The sequence below is a fragment of the Beta vulgaris genome, chromosome 4, assembly GCF_026745355.1.
Source record: "Beta vulgaris subsp. vulgaris cultivar EL10 chromosome 4, EL10.2, whole genome shotgun sequence".
NCBI lineage: Eukaryota > Viridiplantae > Streptophyta > Magnoliopsida > Caryophyllales > Amaranthaceae > Beta > Beta vulgaris.
Genome location: NC_079205.1, coordinates 57,251,145 through 57,274,275, shown reverse-complemented (window position 1 = coordinate 57,274,275; position 23,131 = coordinate 57,251,145). Strand labels below are relative to the sequence as shown.

At 36.8% G+C, this 23,131-nt stretch overlaps 1 protein-coding gene across 8 annotated transcripts; it reads right to left on the bottom strand.

Moving 5' to 3' along the window:
* Nucleotides 1-454: 454 nt before the first annotated feature.
* LOC104890553 (ultraviolet-B receptor UVR8) lies at nt 455-21,618 on the bottom strand. 8 transcript variants are annotated; one of them, XM_048643412.2, is made up of 15 exons: nt 21,095-21,618; nt 20,815-20,891; nt 17,753-17,831; nt 16,637-16,696; nt 15,406-15,507; nt 15,213-15,306; nt 13,961-14,003; nt 13,822-13,867; nt 13,680-13,726; nt 13,497-13,599; nt 9,230-9,308; nt 9,044-9,110; nt 8,766-8,818; nt 8,513-8,592; nt 455-966 (listed from the first exon to the last, which is right to left on the bottom strand). In XM_048643412.2, the coding sequence occupies exons 1-15, from the start codon at nt 21,348-21,350 to the stop codon at nt 953-955; spliced, it is 1,200 nt and encodes a 399-aa protein (XP_048499369.1). In that variant the 5' UTR covers nt 21,351-21,618; the 3' UTR covers nt 455-952. The 8 variants fall into 8 exon arrangements, with proteins under 8 accessions (XP_048499369.1, XP_010674386.2, XP_010674387.2 ...); XM_010676084.3 differs by having other exon boundaries at nt 8,782-8,818; nt 21,095-21,613; XM_010676085.4 differs by having other exon boundaries at nt 8,782-8,818; nt 9,230-9,284; nt 21,095-21,613.
* Nucleotides 21,619-23,131: the final 1,513 nt, after the last annotated feature.

Below are 23,131 nucleotides of genomic sequence, written 5' to 3'. Positions count from 1 at the left end.
AAACCTCATTAACTGGTGACGACAAATGTTAATTGGGTATTGTTTCAGGTTTAGTCTTGGAGATATCCATAGCAACAACTTAAACAAACAACGAAATATAAGACATCACAATGGGATACCAAACTAGAAAAAGGTGAGCTTAACATATATATAACCAAAATACATACCTAGAATAGAATTGTTGTTTCGGTTGTTCCACGAATGGGAGTATCTACGACTCTACGTTAAGACTCGAGAATAAATCTTGTTTACATCACTGTCTTTTGTAACTCCTCATAGACCAAAAGCAGACAAGGAGAACAGGGTCGACAACTATGACCTTGCTTTATAATAACTGTGCAGAATACTATAGAGTGAAGGTAATTTTTTCAAAACCAAGATTATTAATTCAACTTCTATGAGATGAGCTATCTACAACTGCATCATATTTGGACAAAATAAAAATGACAGCAAATTGGAGAAGATAACTGAGCTGTCACTTAATGTCGATAAACTTTCCATGTTTGATTCTGTAGGGATGAATCTTATTACAGTTGCATTTACAATTATTATACAGTATTCATGCATATGGTACCTTTACACCAATCAATGGCTTTGGGAGACAAAAATACTTCTCACATGACAAACTAATTTGGCCTGCTCTACAGATACAGTTATGTAAATTACTCATATTTGTTTGTTCATTATTCATGACATATTGATTATATTACAGAAATGACATCGGAGATGTAAAACAAAAGAACTTGATGTAATGAAAATTACACGGTGAATACACAGCGTACCTAGTCCAGGTCATAAAAGCTCTGGGAGTAACTTGTCCATGACATAAGTGCCGTCTTCTGGAAATCAGCAGTATTCATAAATGGCACCAGTGTGGTTGAATCCACAAGATACTTCCACCGCTTTCAAATTGCTGCCAAGATCAATGACAGTTGGCTCAATATAGTCAACATCAGTCCCATGGCCCTGCATTCATCAGAAAGTTTCAAAAGTAATGATAAATGACCAGGAAAAATGATATAGCAAGAACCGTATCATCTTATAAGCAGAGACTTTATCCTCAGACAGAGAATGGGAGTGTATAGGAAATTAAGAATGCTCCAAGGCAGGTTAACAAATTAATATCCGGATAAAGTATTTGGTAGATAAAATAATTTTATTAATAGATTCAATAACTCCCATTTACAAGATATATAGAGGGTCTACATGTCCAATTAATGTTTCAGTGTTGCTTATGATCAAAGATGGCAGCCTGCAAGATCTCATTTATGGACCCAGTTCAAGCTTACCTGAAAAGGATAACAAGTCTCATGGTTCTACACCACCCTATAAAAGTTCCCCTATTTCTATCAGTAAACCCATATCCATCTTAAATAGTATTTTCGACCTGAAATGATCCCAGTTAACAAATACAAAATATTCCCACAAGACCCTTAGGAGCTTGAACTAAAGCGCCAACGGAAAAATAAGACAACATACTAAGACAATTGTCCCTGGAAAAGAGAGGCAACCACACCCAACATAGGAATCGTCTCCTGAACAAAGGGATCTCTCTTATTTTCTTTCTCATAAGCAGCCTGTAGAATCAGCTGGCATTCAAATTAGTCATCTCAACACCCAAGGATACAGGGATAAAATGGTCCATCAAAGCCTAGAAGGAAGGCAACTACTCATTCTCGTAATGTACTAGCAGAAACACTTCCAAAAGTAAAGAATTCACGATTGGTTGATGGCTACGGCTCGAAGAAATATAGGCATCCAAGAGAACGATAAGGCCCTAACAGACACTGATGAATATCACAATTCACAGATATTTCCATATAGTATGAATATCACAATTCACAGATATTTCCATATAGTATGAATATCACAATTCACAGATACTTCCATATAGTAACAATGCTGGACAATAATGTAGCAATCACTTTTCATACCGCTTAATGACTATAACATGCATGTTATGGAATCAAACAGAATAAACTGCCTCCAAAGAAAAAACATAGTGTTTCGCAGAACATTCAAAATGTGGGTAAAAAGTCCCAAAGAACTTATCAAGAAATGTCTACGCATCCCAAACAGCCTCCTACAATAGTTAAAAAGTCCCAAAGAACTTATCAAGAAATGTCTACACATCCCAAACAACCTCCTACAATAGTTTGCCGTCCACCATATACAATATAGGTAATATTGTAGCCAAGTAACCCCAACATAATCAAACGTATTATTCATGTTCATTTAGACCTTCCCCAATTAGAGCAGAACAATCTCAACATTAATTTAAAGAAAGCCTCATTCGGTCCCAAGTATAGTTCCGCTAACTCATCAAAAGCCAATGACCTCAGTGAGACATTATGCTCTTATAAGTTTATTATTCCCCCCCCCCCCCCCCCCGGCAATTTTCAAAGAGACGACCCCTTTGTGCATTATATTGTCTATACTTCCCACAAAACCCTTTTTTTCCCATTCTCAGAATCCACAGAAGGAATCTGTTTCCTTTCACACATAAAATCATATGGTCCTCTTTGGCTATTACCCCAAATCTGTCAAGACTTCGTAAAATCAAGCTATCATATACTTGTCTTCATAAATTTTAGATGGTTCCCTTTTCACTAGAATTGACATATTTACTGAAAAACAAAGACCTAAGGATAAATCATATCACTATTTCTTACTACCTTCATTAATACTCCCTTTGTATTTCTTTATCTTGCTTACTTTCCTTATAGGGTTCTTTTTTCTTACTCACTTTGAATCTTAATATTTATGGCATTGAGACCACTTTTTCTCTCATCCAATTCCTCTCACTATTTGTAATAGAAAAAAGTTGGATGAGACCACTTTCTCTCTCATCCAATTGTTTATAATAAATTCAAGTTATGGGGAACCCATTTCTCTCTCATTCCTTTATTATTAAATATATTAGATTGTAGAGATATGTCCCATTATCAACCCACATATCTACCTCTTTTCCCTAAGTTCCTTAATATTTGTGCATAATACCAAGTGCTCAAACTAAAAAATACAGAGTGAGTATTACTATTAATACTACTACATACTACCACCACCACCATTTCTTCTATTTCACAATTAAATTCATATTACTCAACATTGAAAACCAAAAAGGAGAAGGGTTGTATGTGTATCTCTCTGTCTATACTGCACTATTTTGTTAAAAAATGTTTTTGCAAAGCTACATAATAAATCACCTTTGCGAAACCCTGCTCATGCCCTCATGGCAGCGTGCATTTTATTTTAGACTGCTCTTTTCATGTTGAATCATATCATTTCATTTTGTATAAAGCTTGAACAGCAACCACCTAATTGCCCTATTTAATGTAAAAGGCCAGAGTATAAGTTCTGTAACTAGACAAGTTGAAATATCCCATCACTAACCCACTACTTTTGTGTCTTATCCTTGTTTTAGTGTCATGTCAGGTTGCCTGACATGCCTGCGCACCTGACAGAGTCTGCAAAGGCATTTTCTTGCTGTAATGCTATAGACTATAGGGTGCTTTTCTTTACTGTTTCTGCCTATAGATGTCATGTTAGATATATGGTAGCTGGTAAAAGAGCAAAGCAAACAGAAAATGATGTGTTCATGAGACTGAATCAATGAAATGGGTGAAGAGAGGAGAGAAAGAGACACAGAACTAGAAGAAATATGTTGGCAAAGTTGGAAACTTAAATTTTTGCAAGGCCGCCACTAATTTTGGCAAAATTTGACCCCACCCAAAGCCGATCAGAGAAAATTAGGTACTGACACAAAATCACGACCCAAAACCCAAAAACAACTGAACCCGAACAACCAAGGAAAGTAAGAGTCGAAGCCAACCAAACCTCGATTACATTAACTTGCTTGGCCTGAAATTGAACATTCTGGTCATGACCAAGTGGTTGCCGACCCAATATTCTATGACCCAACCTGAAATGACCTGAAACGGAGATCACCCGACCCAAAGCCGAACCAACATTGGTTTTGCCACGTTCCTACACTCTCAGTATAACAACACTCCATGTTAGTTTTGAATCGCGCAAGCCGCAAAGGATCTTTGAACTCTGAAGCCTAGGCACATGGGCAAAGGTGTGCATATGCGTAGGTGAGTCCCAACTATATTTGGTGTATTCTTTATGGTATATTTTTTGGGCTGTGTAGTATGATTTCTTGTAAAAGAGCCCAATAAGTAAAATTGATACAACTTCAAGACAAGTGGTAAGAAATCTTATTATTTTTGAAAAAGCCTATCACATACAATAAAAGAAGGGGAGAGGGGTTCACAGTGACTAGTCCAGGGCCTTGGAAGAGAGGGTACCTACCTAGTCTATCTCACAATTCACAATGAAACAAAAGGGAGAAATCGAGACAAACAGTATACAGGTCAAAAGAGAATAAAACTAATAAAGAATGAGGAACACTGTTGGAGCTGAACTGGTGAAGCTTCCAGATAGAAGATAAAGGGAAAGCAGGAGGAAACAAGAATTAGAAAAAAGGTAACGGAGGAAGATGAAGCGAAGATGGAAAGAGAGAAGACCAAAGAGAGTGAACTTGCCTCAAAACGCATTGCCCAAGCGCCAGACATCACCGGAGATGGATCTCTGGTAATCTCTGTCATAACAGTGAGTCAAAGACCATACTTATCCATATTTTACCCAAATTCGTGAATAATGGTTTTTATCGATTTAAGATTCTGATTTAGGGATGAAACTGAATCAATTTTATGCAAATTGCCTACTGTTTGTAGGTGGGCGAAAGTTCATCTTTGCAGCGTCGTCGAGGTTTGAGGAGTACATACTTGCGGCCGGCAAAGTGTGAGGGATTAACCTCATACGGAGAAACTGGAACAAGTGTATCCTAACTCGAGCGGGATGCACTGGACCTTGGATTCATAACAAAGCAAACGTTAACGTTTGTTCGTTTGGATCGAAGGCTACCCAAATGAAACTTCCATTCCAAGTGAAGAAATTTGGGGAGTTCAATCAATGGACGGAACCGTGTAAGGTCTTCCATGCGTTGGTGTTGTCTCTCGACGCCAAATTGCAGTTGCAGCTCGAACTTGTAATTTGGGAAAACCCTAAGAGAGGGTAAAAGATTTGTCGAATAGTCTCGGGTGATGAGAGTAAACTGATTTAAGAGGTGGTTAGCCTCGTAATGTGTAGTGTCGGGTACAACAATGACGATTGTTGTCGACACGGGTTAGCGATGGTTAACCTAAGTCTTGAGGAAAGGGCTTGCATGTGGTTCCTAAGCACATGAGCACTCAAGCACACGACTGGATGACGGGAGAACGTCATCATTCGCACCAAAAAAAGACCCGTGATGAGGGAGACTTTTGAAAAAGGGGAAGATGCCCCTCCTTTGTGGAAAGGGAGGTACCTCGAATGATTACTTCCATTGATGTGGGAAGTAAGCCCTAGATTCCTATGTCGCCTTTGAAGGAAATAATGGCGGAGAGGTTATAGAAATTATCCTTGATCCCGTTAGCTAGTGATTAAAGGCCATAAGGTGACCAAAATCTGAAGCCCGTAAGTGTGCGGATGCCACTGATTGGTTGAGGATCATGAGGGGGATGGGATAAAGGAGACTCGTAGTGAGCGATTCGAACCGGAAGGAAAGTGACGACTACTTGTTAGAATTCGTGCGAGGGGAAAGAGTACACCTCTCGACGAATGTCTCGGTAGTGAAAACCTGACGAGGACGTCAGCCTCTATTTAGTGGGGGAGGTTTGTAACCGTCACTTTTGTCAGCACTAGTCATAGAGTCGACTACGTCTAGGCGCAATGCTATACGTTGGATGAGGCCATGGCGGTTGACATATATAACTCGTGAAAGTCGCATGCAACTAAGAAGATACCAGAGTTAGTGGGCGGTTACCTCCTTATGTGTGGCTGGGTTGTAGCCGCTTTGTTGTATTATAGATAGAGGCTTTACTTTAGGCATTGGTAGAGAATTCTGTAAACACTTTAGCATTCTATAAAAGATGCTCTCAAGAAATAAAAGTTCTCTCTAACTCTTGTGTTCTCGTGTGTGCTCTTACTTACGTCGTTCTGATATACAAATTGCGTGAGTGTCGTAGGCTGGTCTAGGCGAGATCTATGCGCTATCACAGGAACCTCTTGGTGCGGAAAAGAAGTATTCGAAAAAACAAACGCCAAATGTGATGGCTAAGAGTAAAGCAAGCAAGTTAAATGAAGGTGTCGGAATTATGCAAAGAACAACTTCAAGTGCGTTTCCTACTGCAGCAAACGAGATGCACACTCGCGTCGAGCAAAGTGCCACGACCAAATCAAAAAGTGCGGAACAATAAAAGGAGGGCACGCAAATGATTGGAACTTCAATTATTTTGGGAGAATCAACGTCTCTAATAGGAATCTATACGAGACCCAATGAGGCAATGAGAATAGTTTTGATTATTCTAATAAGAAACCTGATTGATGCAGGGTATTTGAGACTAGTGTTCTCATCATACGATCGAGAAAGGGACACATTGGAAACGAAGACATGCGTTATCCATGTTTCGAAGGACGAATTTTGGACTATTTGCTCTATGAGTTAATGAACGACAAAGGAATGCACGGTAAATTGGAGAAACTTGTGGTTGTTTCTATTTTGTTTAACTTATCTTATCGTGTTGTGTTTCCTTTATTCGTCAAATAAACCATGTGGGAATATTATTCATTGAACGAATATATCTTGGCTAAGTTCGGGCTGGAAATATAGTCTCAATGTTGCGCATAGAACAGTTATGCTTGTGGATGGAATTGTTCTACAATTGTCCACTTGGTATAGGACCTTGGTTGGAGTAGAACATACGGGAAAAACGTTGGTACGAACACATGTTTCCCTAGCATTGGATGTGTTTTCGTTTTTCCAACCACAAGCACGTGTAATGCCACAACAAAGGGAGATGGCAGATTGGGCTACGATCCTAAGTAGGTCTTTCCTCCATCAAAATCGAAAGAGTTCCAACGTGAATTTACAACTCACTAACTTGGCAACATAGATGTTGTTGGTCACGCTTGCGATTGTTGGATGGATTGGAGAAAGACAATTGGATAGCCATTTTGCATCCCCATGACTAAGAGCCAACTCTCGTTGTACTTTGAGAAAATTGAAATGGCCCATATGTGGGATGGTTCAAGAGAATCCTTCGAGAAAATTGAAATGGCTGATGTGCTATCCGAGATATTGTTGTAATGCAAGTACATGAATGTGTAATCTCGTGGGTCTAACCCCTCCCTTGTGTGGGTGCATTAGATGGGTTCATGAATGGAATCCCAAACACGTTTCATAGAACAAGTGCACAAGTGACTGAACTTGTGAGCCGTCGACCAAGGTCCAAATGGGTAGCGTCAAGCTATTGATCTCTTTGGGAGATAAGAGATCAAGGCACTTGCCAGAAGATGAGTGCACAAGTTGTTGAACTTGTGAAAAGCTTGACCAAGAGCCTAGTTGTGGATGTGCCGACGAACGCTTAATGAAGAAGTGGGATCTTTCTAAGAACTTGAAACTCATGCACACAGAAGTGCAATTGTAATGGATTGAAGCCCCCTGCGTTGGAGAATCTCCTCTTACTATGTCGAGTGATCTCGACAGGCTAGTTGCATGTGGCAATGGAGAAAAAAGACAAACAGTAAAAGAAACAACTTTGTCTATTTTTTTAAAAGAATATGTTGGACAGCTGTAGTGTACCTGTACTACACCACTATGAGTCTATGACACTCTTCTCACTTTCACGTGCTCCTTTATTAGTCTAACCCTTCCCCTTCCCTTCCCCACATTCAAAAATAAAAAAGTAAACTGTAAACCAGAAAGGAATTAGCTACAGAAGGAAAACTCGAGCATGGCTACAAGTAACAAGGCTGCTGGTGAAGATGAGCATATGCGTGACTGCCGAGCATTTGTGCTGCTTGCTGGTGAAGATGAGAGAGAGAAAGGGGTTGCGCAGCTTCCATGAGAGTGAAAAAAACCAAGATAATCGAATTGGGGGAAATTGGGGAAAACCCTAGATCTGAGTTATACAAGGCTGGGTAGGTCTCTCACAAGCCCCAACAGTACCCAAATTTCGCCTGGCCGTACCCAAGAGCATCCTACGTACCCAGATTTTTGAGTTCGTTTTGGGGACGAATCCTAGTCGTACCCGTACCGTATCTGTACCGGGTACGCAATTCGGCCCTCAAGAGGCGTACCCGTGCTTCATAGCCACTTTCACTTGCATCTAACAGCAGCCCAGACGACTCGCTTTGTGCAAGCTCGTTGCACCTGACAACCAAGAAGCAATTTACCAGCGCCTAAACGGGAGTGCATCAGGCGTGCCCTTCAGAAAATAACATTTGAAAGCTCTGTACTAGGATATAAGGCCCGCCATATTTGGCCGCGACAGCCGCAAACCATCAGTGTTGTAAGTGAAGGTGGGTAACCATTATTGCAATAACAGGAACGTTCAAAATTTAAAACCATGATTCATGTAAAGCCAGAAAGGAAAAACTGAAGGGTGTGCAAAAAATGATAACAGACCAATTGTCCACCGGAAGAATGACCATCCACAGAGAATGTTCCATGAGAACCTCCCCAGCCCCAAGTGAAAACATGACCATCTGCCAAACATAAGGTAAAGGATACAGCATCAGTGTAGGCAAAACTCAACATAAACTTGAAACAGACATTGATGATGAGGAGGATAAGCTTGATCAATAATAATAAAAGTATGCATCAGTAATGAATAAATCTCTACCAACAAAAGGATTACAATAAATGAAATGTGACTCACAATGACAAACACCCACCTGAAATTGCAGCTGTGTGCTTCCAACCACAAGAAACCTGATATGATGCAAGTAGATGTAAAATCATGTAAGTAACAAACACAACCTAGGAGCCTCATGATTTTGAAGTATGTCAATCAGAAAAGCAATCATCCCGATATACAAGAGTTGACACACAACGAAAGTGAACATGAGCACACGTTTCCCTCTTTGGCTTTTATTCAGGCAGCAATTTCATGCTCTCATTGTGAAAAAATAACTGAATTCCAAGGATAGTACAAACCTTACTCACTGACTGCCTCCTAAAAGGACCTTCAACTCTTTCCGGGGAATGGATGACATCTGTACAACTATATCAATAAAGGAAAAGGGACAAAGTTAATTGCTATATGAGATTTCCTAGAATAAAATATCACTAACAAAAGTTATTTAGTCATGTTTCAAGAAGAGAAATCCAACAGAAGCATACCCAATGCCAAGGCAGCCATTATCATTGGAACCCCATGTATACAGTTCTCCCCTCTCTGTGCCAAAATAACAATGGTAAACTACAAGATCCAATGTACAAGGTTAATAAGCATTCATGTGCATCAAATAACCGGAGGCGATTCTTAGAGTATGAAGAGCTGCCAAGTGATCTCTTCATATTTCAAGTTAATATATATTCTATTATCATATCATGGAGACCAAATGCTCGGATATTTACACATAACTAAACAGGGAAACTAAAGTAAGTCAGACAATTACAGACAACAAGGGTGTTTGGTTAAGAAATTGAAGCCAAAAGAGTATATAGAAACTAAAACAGCGGGGTTGACGAGCCAATTAAAAGTCACATGAAATAATAGATTACGTTGAATCTAGTGTTTCTCAATCTATATATGTACATAAAAGAGAAACTTTGGAGAGATAGTTGCATAGGGAGTGCCACCTAAGTGTGGAAAGCAAAGGAAGCACCACCTAAGCATGCCACATTAAAATTATAAAATTAATTTCAAAGAGGAGGTCTACAACTATAGAAATACATGTATAGAGTTTTAGATAAGGAGATATTAGAGTTTGGTTTTGATTGAAATTGAGTATTACTTTTGCTACATAATTTAGAATATCACAAATTTAACCACTGGAGAATGCTCGAATTATGCTTCAAAATAAGATTCATGTGTGTGTGTGTGTGTGTGTGTGTGTGTGAGAGAGAGAGAACTTATGTCTGTTTTCATGTGCATTGAAGCAATAAAATTAAATTTTACAAAAAGTAAAACAAGAAATAGCATGAGATTGTGGCCTATGGATCATCCTTCCTTCAAAGCTTTAAAACTCTTGTAGCTCCTCCTCAATTGCCTATTTACTAGGATTGAGAAACAATACATGACAAGCATCCTCATGTCCTAGCTTTTCACACACCATTACTTTATCCATTTCATCTTATCAGATTTTATAGGCATTCACAAATTCCAAACTAGCGATAAAACCTGTCTAATGCTTTACTCCTCTTCGAATCAAAAGTTACAACTTAAACCATTCTTAGCAATGCTAGGGAATTGAAACTAAAAACCACTTACAAATGTTGCAACTCATACCCCTACACCTTCAGACTTCAGTCTCTACGATTAGATTCATCTTTTGCCTCAGAACTTCCCCTACATACATACTCCTTTAGGTAAACTTGAAAACATCTACCTTTTTGAACCAACATCTTCGACAGGGTACCAGCACTGCCAGTGTAAGAAAACTCTTTAACTGCCTCTCATTTCAGACCTCCAATATCACTGGATATCACAGGCTGGACCTTAAGCTTCGATAGTAGAAACTTTAAGTTTCCCCAAGAATTTAATTTTGCCAACCCTTCAATTCATATTATGCGAAGACTAATCAAATTTTGTTTAAATCCTAGATGAGAACCCCACATAGCCTTAGATAAAGGTATGATACTCCAATTAGATACCAAATGACACTTAAAATATCAGAAATACCCTTAAAATTTTACAATATCTAAAAGAAGTTTAAAAAGACGCTTATAAGGAGCAGAGAGTAAAGTTGTTAAGGTAAAATCAGTGGTCCGTTTATATTCAACCTATTAGGAACAAAATGAAAATGATAATAAAGGACTTCAGCCATAAAGTTACCTTCCATGTCCAAATGGAGATAGTAAAGTTGTTGAGTTCAGTTGAGCTAAATGTAAGTGCATGAGTGTGTGAATCGAGATTGAAATGAATAAGAACTACTTCTCAAGTTTAGAATCACTTCCATTGTCTAAAAATGATAATTATGCTAGTTAAATCAATGTGATAAGTTGGCTCTCCATCCATAATTTCAAGTACGCTATTATTTAGTTGAATCCTGTGAGTCTTTGAGTTCTTGTTATTGTGAGTCATCTCACTGGAATTGTTTCTCTAACCCCAAGATGGATTATAATTTCGAAACCAAAGTTCTTTATGGATGGTAAGGGGAATAAACAACTGAAACTATAGGCTATGGGGTCTTCTTGTTTCCTAAAGCTTTTTAAAGTGCTTATAAAGAATTCTCAAATGCCCTTGTTTTGAAAATTGGTGAAAATTATGATACTGAAACCGATTCCTTTACAATCGGTGATGCCTGTTGCAAGATTTGTCTACAGGAACTAAGGAAGTTGCATTCTCGTTCGTGCTGGGGACGGATGGTGAATTATTCATTGAGGCAAAGGTAGAGGTTCAATTTCTTCCAATAATGAGAAGCTATTCAAAATATATCTAAAGGATAAAATGAAAACAGGTGGAAAGAACTTCAGTGGAATTTGTGCACAAAGATCATGGAGGTTGACGATGAAAAGTCAAGCTAAGTGTTCCGGGATTTTATGTACTTTTACTTGATGAATTTCATCTTTCATCCTCTAAAAAACGAGAAAAGTGACTGCACCTCGCAAAGACGTCTCTCAAAGACGAAATTCATCAAGTAAAAGTACATCAAATCTCGGAACAATTTTCTCTGACTTTTCATTATCAACCTTTGTGGTCTTAAGCTCAAATTCCACTAAAGTTTTTGTCATCTTTTGCTTCTCCATTTTATCTTTTAAATGTATTTTGCACATCTCTTTACTAACGGGAGAAATTGAACCTTTAACCTCTAACTCAATGAATAGTTCGCCACCATCCCCAATCTAAAGAATGCAACTTCCTTTGGACAGATCTTATAGACATTGCCAATTGTAAGGGACTCTATTTCAGCATCATAATTTTCACCAATTCTAAAACCACGTGCATCCAATAATTATTCTGGCACCTTCAAAAAATTTAGGAAATGAGAAGGGTCTGTAGCCTCTAGTTTTAGCTACTTATCCCCCTTAGCATCCCAAAAAACTTGGGTAGTGCAGCTTTGGTAACAATTCTAGAGACATGAATCCCAAGAACAAGATGCCAATATTGATCAAATTGAGTCAAAAATCATAGGATTCAACTAAATAATAGCCTACTTGAAATTATGGATGGAGAGCTAACTCTTATCACATAGATTTAACTAGCATAATTATCGTTTTTAGACAAAGGAAATGGAAGTGTTTCTAAACTTAGAGAAATAATTCTTCTTCATTCCAATTCTCGACTCACACAACCATGCACTTACATTAGCTCAATAGAACTCTACAACAGCTTTACTCTCTCCATTTGAATACAAAAGGTATCTCTACTATGGGTGTGCAAAAAGATCTGATCTGAACGATCTGATTATCCATCGATTTGATCCGAAATTTCGAATAGTTAATCTGCCACTATTTTACTGCAACTTAAATTGTGGCAAATAGTAAATGCACGCTGCTGGCCTGCTGCCTCTCTCCCTCTCACAAACTTCTAGATCTGGTGGGACTTCTGATCTGTCTACCTTTCCTTATTATTAACTTTCTATTATTCCACAAAAAGCATGCAAGAAACAATCGAGAAACATGAGCAATGAGGAGGAAATTCTGTTCATTCTGTGTTTCATCAAGCATTTTCACACGAATGTTTCAGTTCTTGGAAATGTTTCAAATCCTTTCAGTTTCCAAGTGTTCCCGAAACAAAAGTACAAGATCTAAAACAATTACGTGCATCAGAGATCCTCTCCATCCTACTCGAGCACACATCATAGTTCAAGCTTGAAACCCACCTAAATAAGGTCTCAACCTGTCCTCTTTTCCCAGAAGAAGTTAAAAAAGAAGAATATTTGGTCACTTACACTCAAAAGGAAGAATTAACTATAAACTCAGTAGTTGAGGATGAAAGATGGATCTAGATTAACCTTCAGAGGGTCAATGGACCCAACCAGTCTGCGGTTGGTGGTTTAAATACCCTTTGGTAGACAAAAGAAAAGGGGATCATGATCATCCCTCACAAGGTCAAGTGGTGGAACCTTAAAGTTTACTAAAAAAGACATGGGTTAAACAAGAAATAGTCCAAAAAGGAAAAAAAAAAAAGTAGTAGTAACAGAATCATCAAAAATGGGATTCCTACTATAGCCGTAAAACTAAGATAGAAGTGTGTTTCAATCTTGAAAAGAATGACGGTCACAGAGTAGTCAAAATTTTATCATGTGAGCACGGTGGCATGAGCTAACAGATTAATATATATTCTACTTCGTCACTAATATTTAAATTTCTTTCAAATATGTTATTAACATTGTACTTTCTGGCCTAACTATAATACAGGGAAATGAGAGATTCTCGGCATTTGCAGTACATTCAAATGAGACAAGTTTTCACATATGAGAGAGAAAAAGTCAGAAATTACTTGTTAGGACACAAGTGTGATAACCACCACAAGCAACTTCTTCAGATATTGGCAGTTTGGACATCATTGAGGGAACAGTAGCATTGTCTGAATTTCCAAAGCTCTGCATATTGATTAAATTAGTATGGGAATGACAAGCTACCAAGTAGCAAAATCAAGCAAAGCAACAAATTATAGACTCACAAGCTTGTTTAGGTTTCTATCACCAAACATAAAGACATTGCCATTCCCTGTAGAAACAAGGAAAGACAGAAATTTAATCCAGTCATCTACATGAACACAAGTGAGCTTCAAGAATATCTTCTGGCACCCACTACATATATACCATCAATACAAGCTGAATGCAGCAAGCCAGCAGCAACAGTTTGGACCTGAAAATCACGTAATAAGTTCATAAACATGTTAAACTCCAGATGGCCCAAGTATCCAAAGACCTTAAGTCAAAAAGAGGGGAAGTGAAACACCTTGATTTCTTCAAGTCGCTTGACAAGCCTCGGAGTATATTCACTGCAGTAGATCATGATAACATGAATCAACATAAAGTTTATGACTTGAAGCAGACCACTTAGGTTCGTTAGTCCCTAATGAATATATAGATACTTCTAACTAGCAATAGCTTGTAAGAGACTTTAGCCTCCTCTCATCAAGCTCTTTTGTTTCTCCTTTGAGACTTTTGTATGGATGGAGTCAGTATAAATTCTGAGCGATACTAGACTTCTCTTAATTTGATAATTACTCCATGATAGCTCAAGGGCATAAAATTTTGTTCCCCCCCCCCCCCCGGTACATGTTTGCACCCCTTTGGTGTCTTTCTAATATAATTCTTTACTACTTGTCAAAAGAATAACTTGCAATCGTGAATTTTGAACTGGATCTGATATATACTTCCTCCGTTTCTAAATAAGTGCAACATTTCTTGTTTCCACGTTTGCCAATGCATTATTTTAACCATTAATATCTTCAATTATCAATAACTAAAAATTATAAAAAGTTGATATTAAAAAAATTCACATTCAGACGAATCTAACAAGATCCCACATGACTATGTTTTTCCTAAAATGTAAATCACCAAAGCTAATTAAAGTTTAAACTGTGAATAGTAAACACTATGCAAATGTTGCACTTATTTTGAAACGGAGGAAGTAGGAAACAGGCACAAACTTAGAAAGTAATTGGTCTTTCTGCTAGAATTTATCATCCTGTAGAGCTAAACAATCAACATAAACAGAGTGGTGGGAGTCAGCAGCTTATCTATGCACTTCCTGACCTGTAACTGAAATATACAAATGAGTACCCCGAGATCCAGCTTAATAGAATCTTTTTCAGTATTATTTATAACCACCTTAGCTAGAGTGTCACTGAGATTTATCCAGAAGGAAGTAAATATAGAGTAATCTCAAAACGAACCCAACTAGTCTTAGATGCATGCAAGTTACCAAGTCAAAAACTTACTTGAGGATATTTGAAAGTAATAAACTACTGATAACAATCACGATATGTAGAACTAAGAGGGTAGCAAGACTTTCCAGACATGTATATGGGGACATTAATAACATCTCCAATGTAAACGAGAAGTTACCCAAGAAAGAGCTAGAAATTTTAAAAACCCCTATACCTACTAAAAGGACTTGTGAAAGAGAGAACTAGAACTATCCTAATGTATCCAAAGAAATACATAACTAAGAAAGTAAGAAAATTGATATAATATACATGTACCTCCTACTGCTCAAAAAATTGAACAATCCAGATTGACGGTCATGACCAAGTCTTCCAGAAGCTCCTCCACCCCAGCTCAAGGTGACACCTTCATCTTTTTTTAGAAAGAGGGCATAGAAAGTTTTAGCAGGTGAATAAAGTACCTTTATTTAGATGTAAGTACTAGGTGTTGGAAATCATACAAAGATTCTACCAGTAACAGCAATAGAATGCTCTGAACCTAAAGCGGCCATTCCAATGATGATCCCATTCAAGAATTCAACCTTTCTTGGTCTCGAGACTGCTTTTGGTGCACCTGACAGATAGAGAGCATGTTACTAGCCATATATAGTAATTAAGAGCTTGTACTAAGTCCAACGAAACACGTTAAAGGAGTGTTTTCGGTATCGAGGTTTTAGTAAAGAGAAAGATAATGACGACCTTTTTTTCCATTGTCAGTGTTTTTTTCCTTTCCTCTTTAATAGTGTCAAGTCCCCCCATATCCCTGTACGACAACTGCCTGTCAAAGTGTCAACACCCCAATCAACAACATACCCCACCATTGCGCAAGCCCACCAGCGGCAACTACAACCCCCAACAACTCAAACAACCCATCTTAATCACTCAACCACCATCAGCCAAATTCACCAACACTGACAGCCACCATACTGCCACTACAATCATCACCCTTTCTTTACTACGTGTCTAACCAAACACCCCTAAGATGTCAAGAAGAAGTGGCCTTAAACCAATTCATAAGCTAAGTCTAATTGAATGCTAAACTTAGTTGAAATAACAGGTCTCAAGGGCCAAATAAAATTCAGCAGATCACATGGAAAAAATGGGCATGTCTTATAGTTCCTCAAAGTTTTTCAAATAAAAATATTGAACACGTACAGAATATGTCAGATGAGTGCAAATACGGACAACCATACACAGGATGAACCAAGTACAAAGCAACCATCATAGCTTAGCTGCCATACCATCCAAGTGCAGCACACTAATGACATAAAACAACTATGCATTATTTAGATATAAGCTATACTAAGTTCTGGGATAGCCAAGACATGCTTACTTTCAACAAGCAATGCCTGATTAGCATAGACAATGAAATGTAAAAAGAGTAACAAAAAAAAAAAAGTGACAAAGAGTGTCAAACAAATGACTATCATGACCAGCAACGGAACTGAGCAATAATGGAACAAGCTTCAGACACCTTCAAAATGACAAGCCATGGTAATCCACACAACTGCCAGTATATAACACGGTGATGATTTCTTTAACTAAAAGAATTGAAAAAAAAAAAAAGGAAATAGAATTATGAAATTCTCAAATCATCAAAAATTCACAGTTGAGAGATGGAAAATCTTGGAGGATAAAAATCACCAAAGTAGTAACTATATATTGCTTCACAATCAATCATATGATCAATTATAGATAATTACTCTTGCCAAGCCCAAGTTGTCCATTAGAGTTCTTTCCCCACATATAGAGCTCTCCATCCACTGCAATTTGGAGAAATTGAAAACCATTAATGGAAATGAAAAGCTCCACAGCATTGACGAAGCTTAAAACTTATAAAAGAAAAGGCATAGTAGGAACAACATATCAATTGCATTAACACATCTCAAAATGCAAAGCACGACAATTCTTTTAAAAGAATATTTGTATAGACATACACAAAATATCTGAACTTTGACTTCTTCTTTACAATGGACTACATAGATAAAAGCTCATCAATCAATCAAAATTATTATTTATTGTGAAATAGAGGATAGTTACTTCGTATATGCATAATAGATGAAATGTCAATAAACAGGCTTTCTTTTATCATAAAGGGAAAGACGCTTAAATTCAACCCCCATTTAACCTAACCAAGTCAAGAGCTTCCTTAAGGCATTATTGCATTGGGGTAATGCTAATGTTGTAGGATATAATACAGCCTCTGTTCCAAAGTAGAAATCACACTTGCTTTTGGCATGAGGATCAACAATAATGATTAGAGAGTAAACATAACAGAAGTCTTGCAGATAGATAGAGAAACTAGATACAAGAGAAAGTCTTGGGAATAGAGAAAGAAATAGTAAGAAAAAGTTGGGGGTGGAAAGAGAAATTTTACTAGAAATGGAAAGGGTAAAAATTTTGCGGGATATCCTATACAGGTATGCGTAAAAATATATGTAAGAATGGAAGCTAGTATAACGTTGCAGTAGTGAGGGAAACTTTATAGATCCAATACAGATACCAAGATGTACAAGTATGATACATCAATAATGTGGCTCCATGCAAAATTGGAACAGCAAAATCATAAAAGTTTTCTGTCCTATGTTCCTTTATGATCGTTTTCCTTTATTCATACATCACTCTGGGAGTAGAACCGTCATACCGTGCAATTAAACATCAGATACACTTACTTACTGGATCAGCTAATCAGGCAGTTCTACCCCAAAAAATCACATAAGATAACAACTTCAAATTCTTTTTAGAATGGAACAGGGGAGAGGGGGGGTAGTGATCAATTTATTATGATAATATTAAATTGAGAGTTTCATACTCCGAACCTGTAATAGCACATGAATGACAGTAGCCAGCTGAGATACATTTGATCTCTTTTTCAATTCCAGAAACTTCAGCTGGCTCCTGAAAAGAGATGAAGATATAAAGTAACATAGCCATTTTTTTGACATTTTGACCAAACGAAAGGATACTGTTACACAAAAAAAAAAACAGTCAAATTCAAGAGAAAAAGGGACAGAAAATCAGCATGTCTCGAAAAAGCAAAAAAACTCTTGTTAAGAGTAACCACCAAACAGCTAGCACACAAATTATAAAATTTTGGAATAGTCCAATATGAAGCAATATAGCTAGGAACTTGAGATGTTCCTTCAACATCTCACCTCCTTGCAAAGCCTTGCAAAGGACAAAGAATATTATTATACTACAAAGGGTACTATAAACAGTCAAAGTAAGTAAGAACAAAAATAATCTAGTCTTTAGACCTAGACAAAAATAATTTTGCATATGACCAATCTTCTTCAATAACCCATCCAATTCCAAATAGAGCTAAAATATCCACTATTATTTTGCCTTCCAATTTTATAAACTAAATCAAAGTGGCCTATTCTAACGTTTGCATTACTTTATTATGATAGTAGATAGTTGTCGCATTTCAGATCAAGAATCTCACAGTAATATAATCTTTGTTATGGCATGAACAAAGCTACGTATCTGAGCTGCCACCCCACCGTGCCTTAGACAGGAGCCTACCCAGAATTGAACAATGATGATGTAGTCTAATAATGTCCATGTGCAGATGAGAGAAAACTACTACATATCCAAAATCAATATTCTTCTTGGTTTAGGAAACTCTAAGTTTTCAATATACGTACTAGAAAACTACAAGTGCTCTATATCTATTTTAAAACTCAAGTTATTTTATAGGCGCACAAGCTGGAACCTTAGGAAAGTAAATAAAGCATGCTTCAGTTGCTGACCTAATCGGAAAATCTAAGACTAGCCCATCTTCCAAAATTCTGTCACAAAATTACTAAAGCAAAAGAAAAGATAAATTGCGAATATTCCTTTTTAGTGACTCTGCCTCCATATTCTACTTCCTAGTTGCTCTATACTACAACAAGAATAGGTGAAATCTCAGGAAGTTTCAAAACGCTCATCCACAGAAGTGCTACCTAAAGCACAGTACATCAACATTCTCGTGCAGTGTCACGGCATGTAAGACAGGTCTTGCAGTTCTATTTTCGATTCTATTATTTCCTTACTACTCATCTTGTGGTAAAGATCTTATATTTTTAACTTTATTCATTATCCAGTTCTAAGCAGGATGGGTTAAGATCCAGCAGATTCAATTTCATATATAAATTTAAGGTCGACAGCAAGCTGGTTCCAGAGACAAAACAATATCCCAGATCCATGTTTAATGCTCCATTGGTTCATGCCAATGCCAACACAAACTTAATCCACTCAGTCTGACCAACCTAATATTTAAAGATGCAATCATAGAAACACTAGCATATCCAAGAACAGCCCAGATGAAAATAATACTATAGGAGCTAGGAGGGTGTGCAAATGTCAATTTCAATCCCTCTCTATCTCTCTTTCTTTGGTCCTTTGAGAAGGTCCTCACCCTCAAGCTTAAAAAAGCAAACTTGGTAAGGCAATGATATAATCTCAATTATGAAAATATACCATTGTTTGCATTTTTTTTCAATGTCATGTTCTGACCTAGTCTTTCATTTACATTGGCTTCTTAACAAAGCAGTCTGTCTAGCAGCAATTTTGTATCCAGTTTTTGGAAGAGTGCTTACGCATTAAGATGAACTGAAGGTGCAAAGCTATTTTCTACCCTTGCGCACCTTTTACTAATTGAGATTCATGGGAAATTCAGATTAATATTTAGGGATAGATATCACCTTTCTTTCTTTTTTTTCAAATGAATTGAAATGATTGAAGTTTTTCTATTTGGAATCGTCTTAGGTCCAACATAGGCAGATCTAGAGGGGGTACAAGGGGTACAGCTGTACCCCCATTATTTTTGGAAAATAATGAAAACAAATCAATATGTTGAGGTTTGTCTTGTTGGTAGCAGAAGGGAAAAGAAAGATCCATGAATTCATGAGGAGGTCTTGAGTTCAAAACCTCACAAAGTTCTTTTTTTTGCTTTTAATTACTCCCCTTTGACTCATGTTTAATTTATCTTCAACACTTCTACTATATACTACTCTCTATGGGCCTATTGCTATTCGTGTGAAACTAAAAATTTATAATTAAGATTACTCTGCAACTACAAATTCATAAGCCCACAAAAAGAAAAGCTCCGAAACAATAATATTGTCTCTATTCTTTTTCCTTCAAAATTTCCTCATTTATATACTTAAACTACTGTTTTTAAATTGAACAACTTATTTTTAAAGATCTGGTTATTTAAATTGAAACATTGAACACTTAAATAGTTAGCAATTATGTCTAAATTCTTACTTAAACTTAGGGAGAAAAAAATATTAATAAAGCTTTATTTTGAAAAAAAAAAAATTGACGAGTCTAACTACTTACGTATTCGTACCCCCATGAGTAAATTCCTAGATACGCCACTGGGTCCAATTCCTATTACTTTGGCTGGATTATTTGTTAGTTGATCATTGATATGTCAAACCAACTTACTATATCAATGACATTAATTTATAGTATTTGAATGAGAGCCGAAAAAGGGGAAAATCATTGTGTTAACCATGAGCCTCCCCTAAACATCATCTCACTGCCACCTCCATTACCGACCATTACAGTATTACAATCATTGCTGATATCACTATTTACAGTTTCCCCTCCATTGCCCTTCCAAAAAAGAAACAGTAAAATAAAATAAAAGTACCCCCAACAGCATCTCTCTGGCCCATGAATTAAATTTTTGCATCAATTAGAGCTGTAACAAACGGACAGAATTTCAAAGCCTCATAAAGAAGGAGCACAAAATAATCAACCTAATCATAAGCTTATTCAAAGCAAGAAGCATTCACAAGGAATAGCACCGAAATTCCAGAAAAAATCAAAACACATAGCAGGGAATGATACATTTATTCTGGACCGACTTTGGCACTCGATATCGTACCATGGCATAATCCTTATCATCCGAAATCCCAAGCTGTCCGAAATCATTGAGCCCAGAGGCATAAACATGCCCAGATTCTGTCATATGACAACTAAAACTGAATTCCTCCCAACAATTAACACACAAAATAATTTACAATTCCAAGTAATCATAGCAAAACATAAATCAATCAGCTTATACTATATACATACAAAAGTGATCAAAACACATGAATTCCACTTCCGACGCCATTATGCTCGTAATTGAAGAACAAATGAATTGAGTAAATTGAAGTAAAAACCTGTGAGGAAAAGAGTGTGAGCACCACCACAAGCAATGGAGCGAAGATTATCGCCATTAAAACCAGAACAAATTGCGGGCTTCCACTGAGAATCGACGCTACCAAGCCCCAATCTACCGTAATCGCCGTTTCCCCAAAGCGCAGCAACTCGCTTTCCTCGTTCGGCGGTAGAATACCATCTCGAACAAAACCCTAACCCTAATTTCGCGTTGAGAATTGATGATTTAGAAAATTGGGAGTAAACTCTAGTCCACATTGTTAGATAAAATGAAGGTTCATGTAGGAGAGAGAAAGTGGATAATATAATCAATTGAACAATGGAATAGTAAGGGGAGAATTCTGTAGAGAAAAAGTTGTTTGATGAATTGAGAAGATGAGAGAAGATTAGAATTAGTTGTTTGAAGAAGAGACAGTTGAAAGTTGGATGGTTTTGAAAGCTGCAACGTCTGTAATGTAAAAATGTAAGAAACTATTGAAGACAGTTGCAACTTGCAACGAACCTTGTAGAAAAGTTAATTTTGTGTTATGGCGGTTTGGAATTGTGCACTTTGCATTAGATATCCACTCGACCAACCACTAGTCAACTACGGTTGTATCCGATTCGTGATCATGTCGATTCAATCAGATAAATTGGATATTCAATCAGATTTTTTATTTTCAAATATTTCGGCTGATTAGATAGATAATGCGGGTATTGAATGAGAACTATGTTCCCAAAATACAAAATAGAACATTTACGAATACGAAAATAAACATTTTACTGTGAAGTAGAACATTACAAAAATTCACTTACGAAAACGAACATTTTACTGTTGAAATGAAACATTATAATAATTCATTTACGAAAAAAATCCAATTACGAAAATGAATATTCTCTTATTGAAATGGAACATTACTAGAATTTAATTACTTATATAGAACATATCCTTATCAAATATATAACATATTTTCAGGGAAAATATAACATATTTTCAGGAAAAATATAACATATTTTCAGGAAAAATATAACATATTTTCGGGTGGAAAATAAGTTTTTTGAAATAGAATACTTGCTTATCGAAAGTAGAACAATTTTCACGAAAATAGAACATAATTTTCTACTGAAAAATAAGCTTAAAACGAACATTTGTTGAAATAGAACATTTACTTATAGAAGATAGAACAGTTTTTACGAAAAATAGAACATATTTTTTTGCTGAAAAATATGCTAAAAATAACCATTTGTTGAAATAGAACATTTACTCATCGAAAATAGAACAAATTTACTGGGTGCATGGTGTGCACCATGCTCCTGGGAGCACAATAGAATTTTCATTAGATAGAAATCAAGAATCTCTGATTTTGTATTTTCGCAATTATCCATGTCCATGCTATTGGGATTTTCACATATCGTATCCGAAAATTTCTGATTCCATAACTAGATATCCAAAAATATTCGAAGATTGCAATTGAAACTTATTTTATTTATTTTTCCTTTGAAAAAAAATCAATTATTAAGTTTTCGAATATCCGGTCCAATTATTTATTTTGGATATTCAATTTTTCCTCATCGGATTCGGATCGCATGTTCGCTGATCCGGCATTTTAGATGGGATTTGTTCGAAATGAACACACATAGTATAGGAGCTTCCCTTTCTCAAATCTAGCAAGACTGTATTTATTTGGAATTAGAGTAAGAGTTAGTTTGAGACTGGAGTTTGATTGTCGTTGTATAATTTAGACAGTCCATCAAATTTTCATTACTAATTTTGAAAAAATTATCTCACTAGAAAAAGTTTCGTTCAAAAAGAAGATAATTTAGATTACTTACTCCTATTGTATTTGAACAAGGGTGTGTAAAATGTGAGCATCTCCTAAGGGTGCGTTCTCTTCAACTTAAAAAATTAATTTTCAGGTCCAATAAGTTCAGATAAGTTGCAACTAAGTCCAATCAGGCAATAAGTTCCAATCAGGTTTAATAAGGTCCAATAAGTTCCAATCATGTGCAATAAGTTCCAATCAGGTCTACCCACTTACGATAGGTGGGCAGCTATTCAA

Excerpts from the sequence above, each read along its gene's own strand:
- LOC104890553 (XM_010676084.3), bottom strand. The coding sequence starts at position 21,350 with ATGTGGACTAGAGTTTACTCCCAATTTTCTAAATCATCAATTCTCAAC. Across the intron at positions 20,892-21,094 it reads TCACACTCTTTTCCTCACAG|AATCTGGGCATGTTTATGCC; the intron begins GTTTTTACTTCA and ends GTCATATGACAG. Across the intron at positions 9,309-13,496 it reads TCACACTTGTGTCCTAACAA|TTTACCATTGTTATTTTGGC; the intron begins GTAATTTCTGAC and ends TGGATCTTGTAG.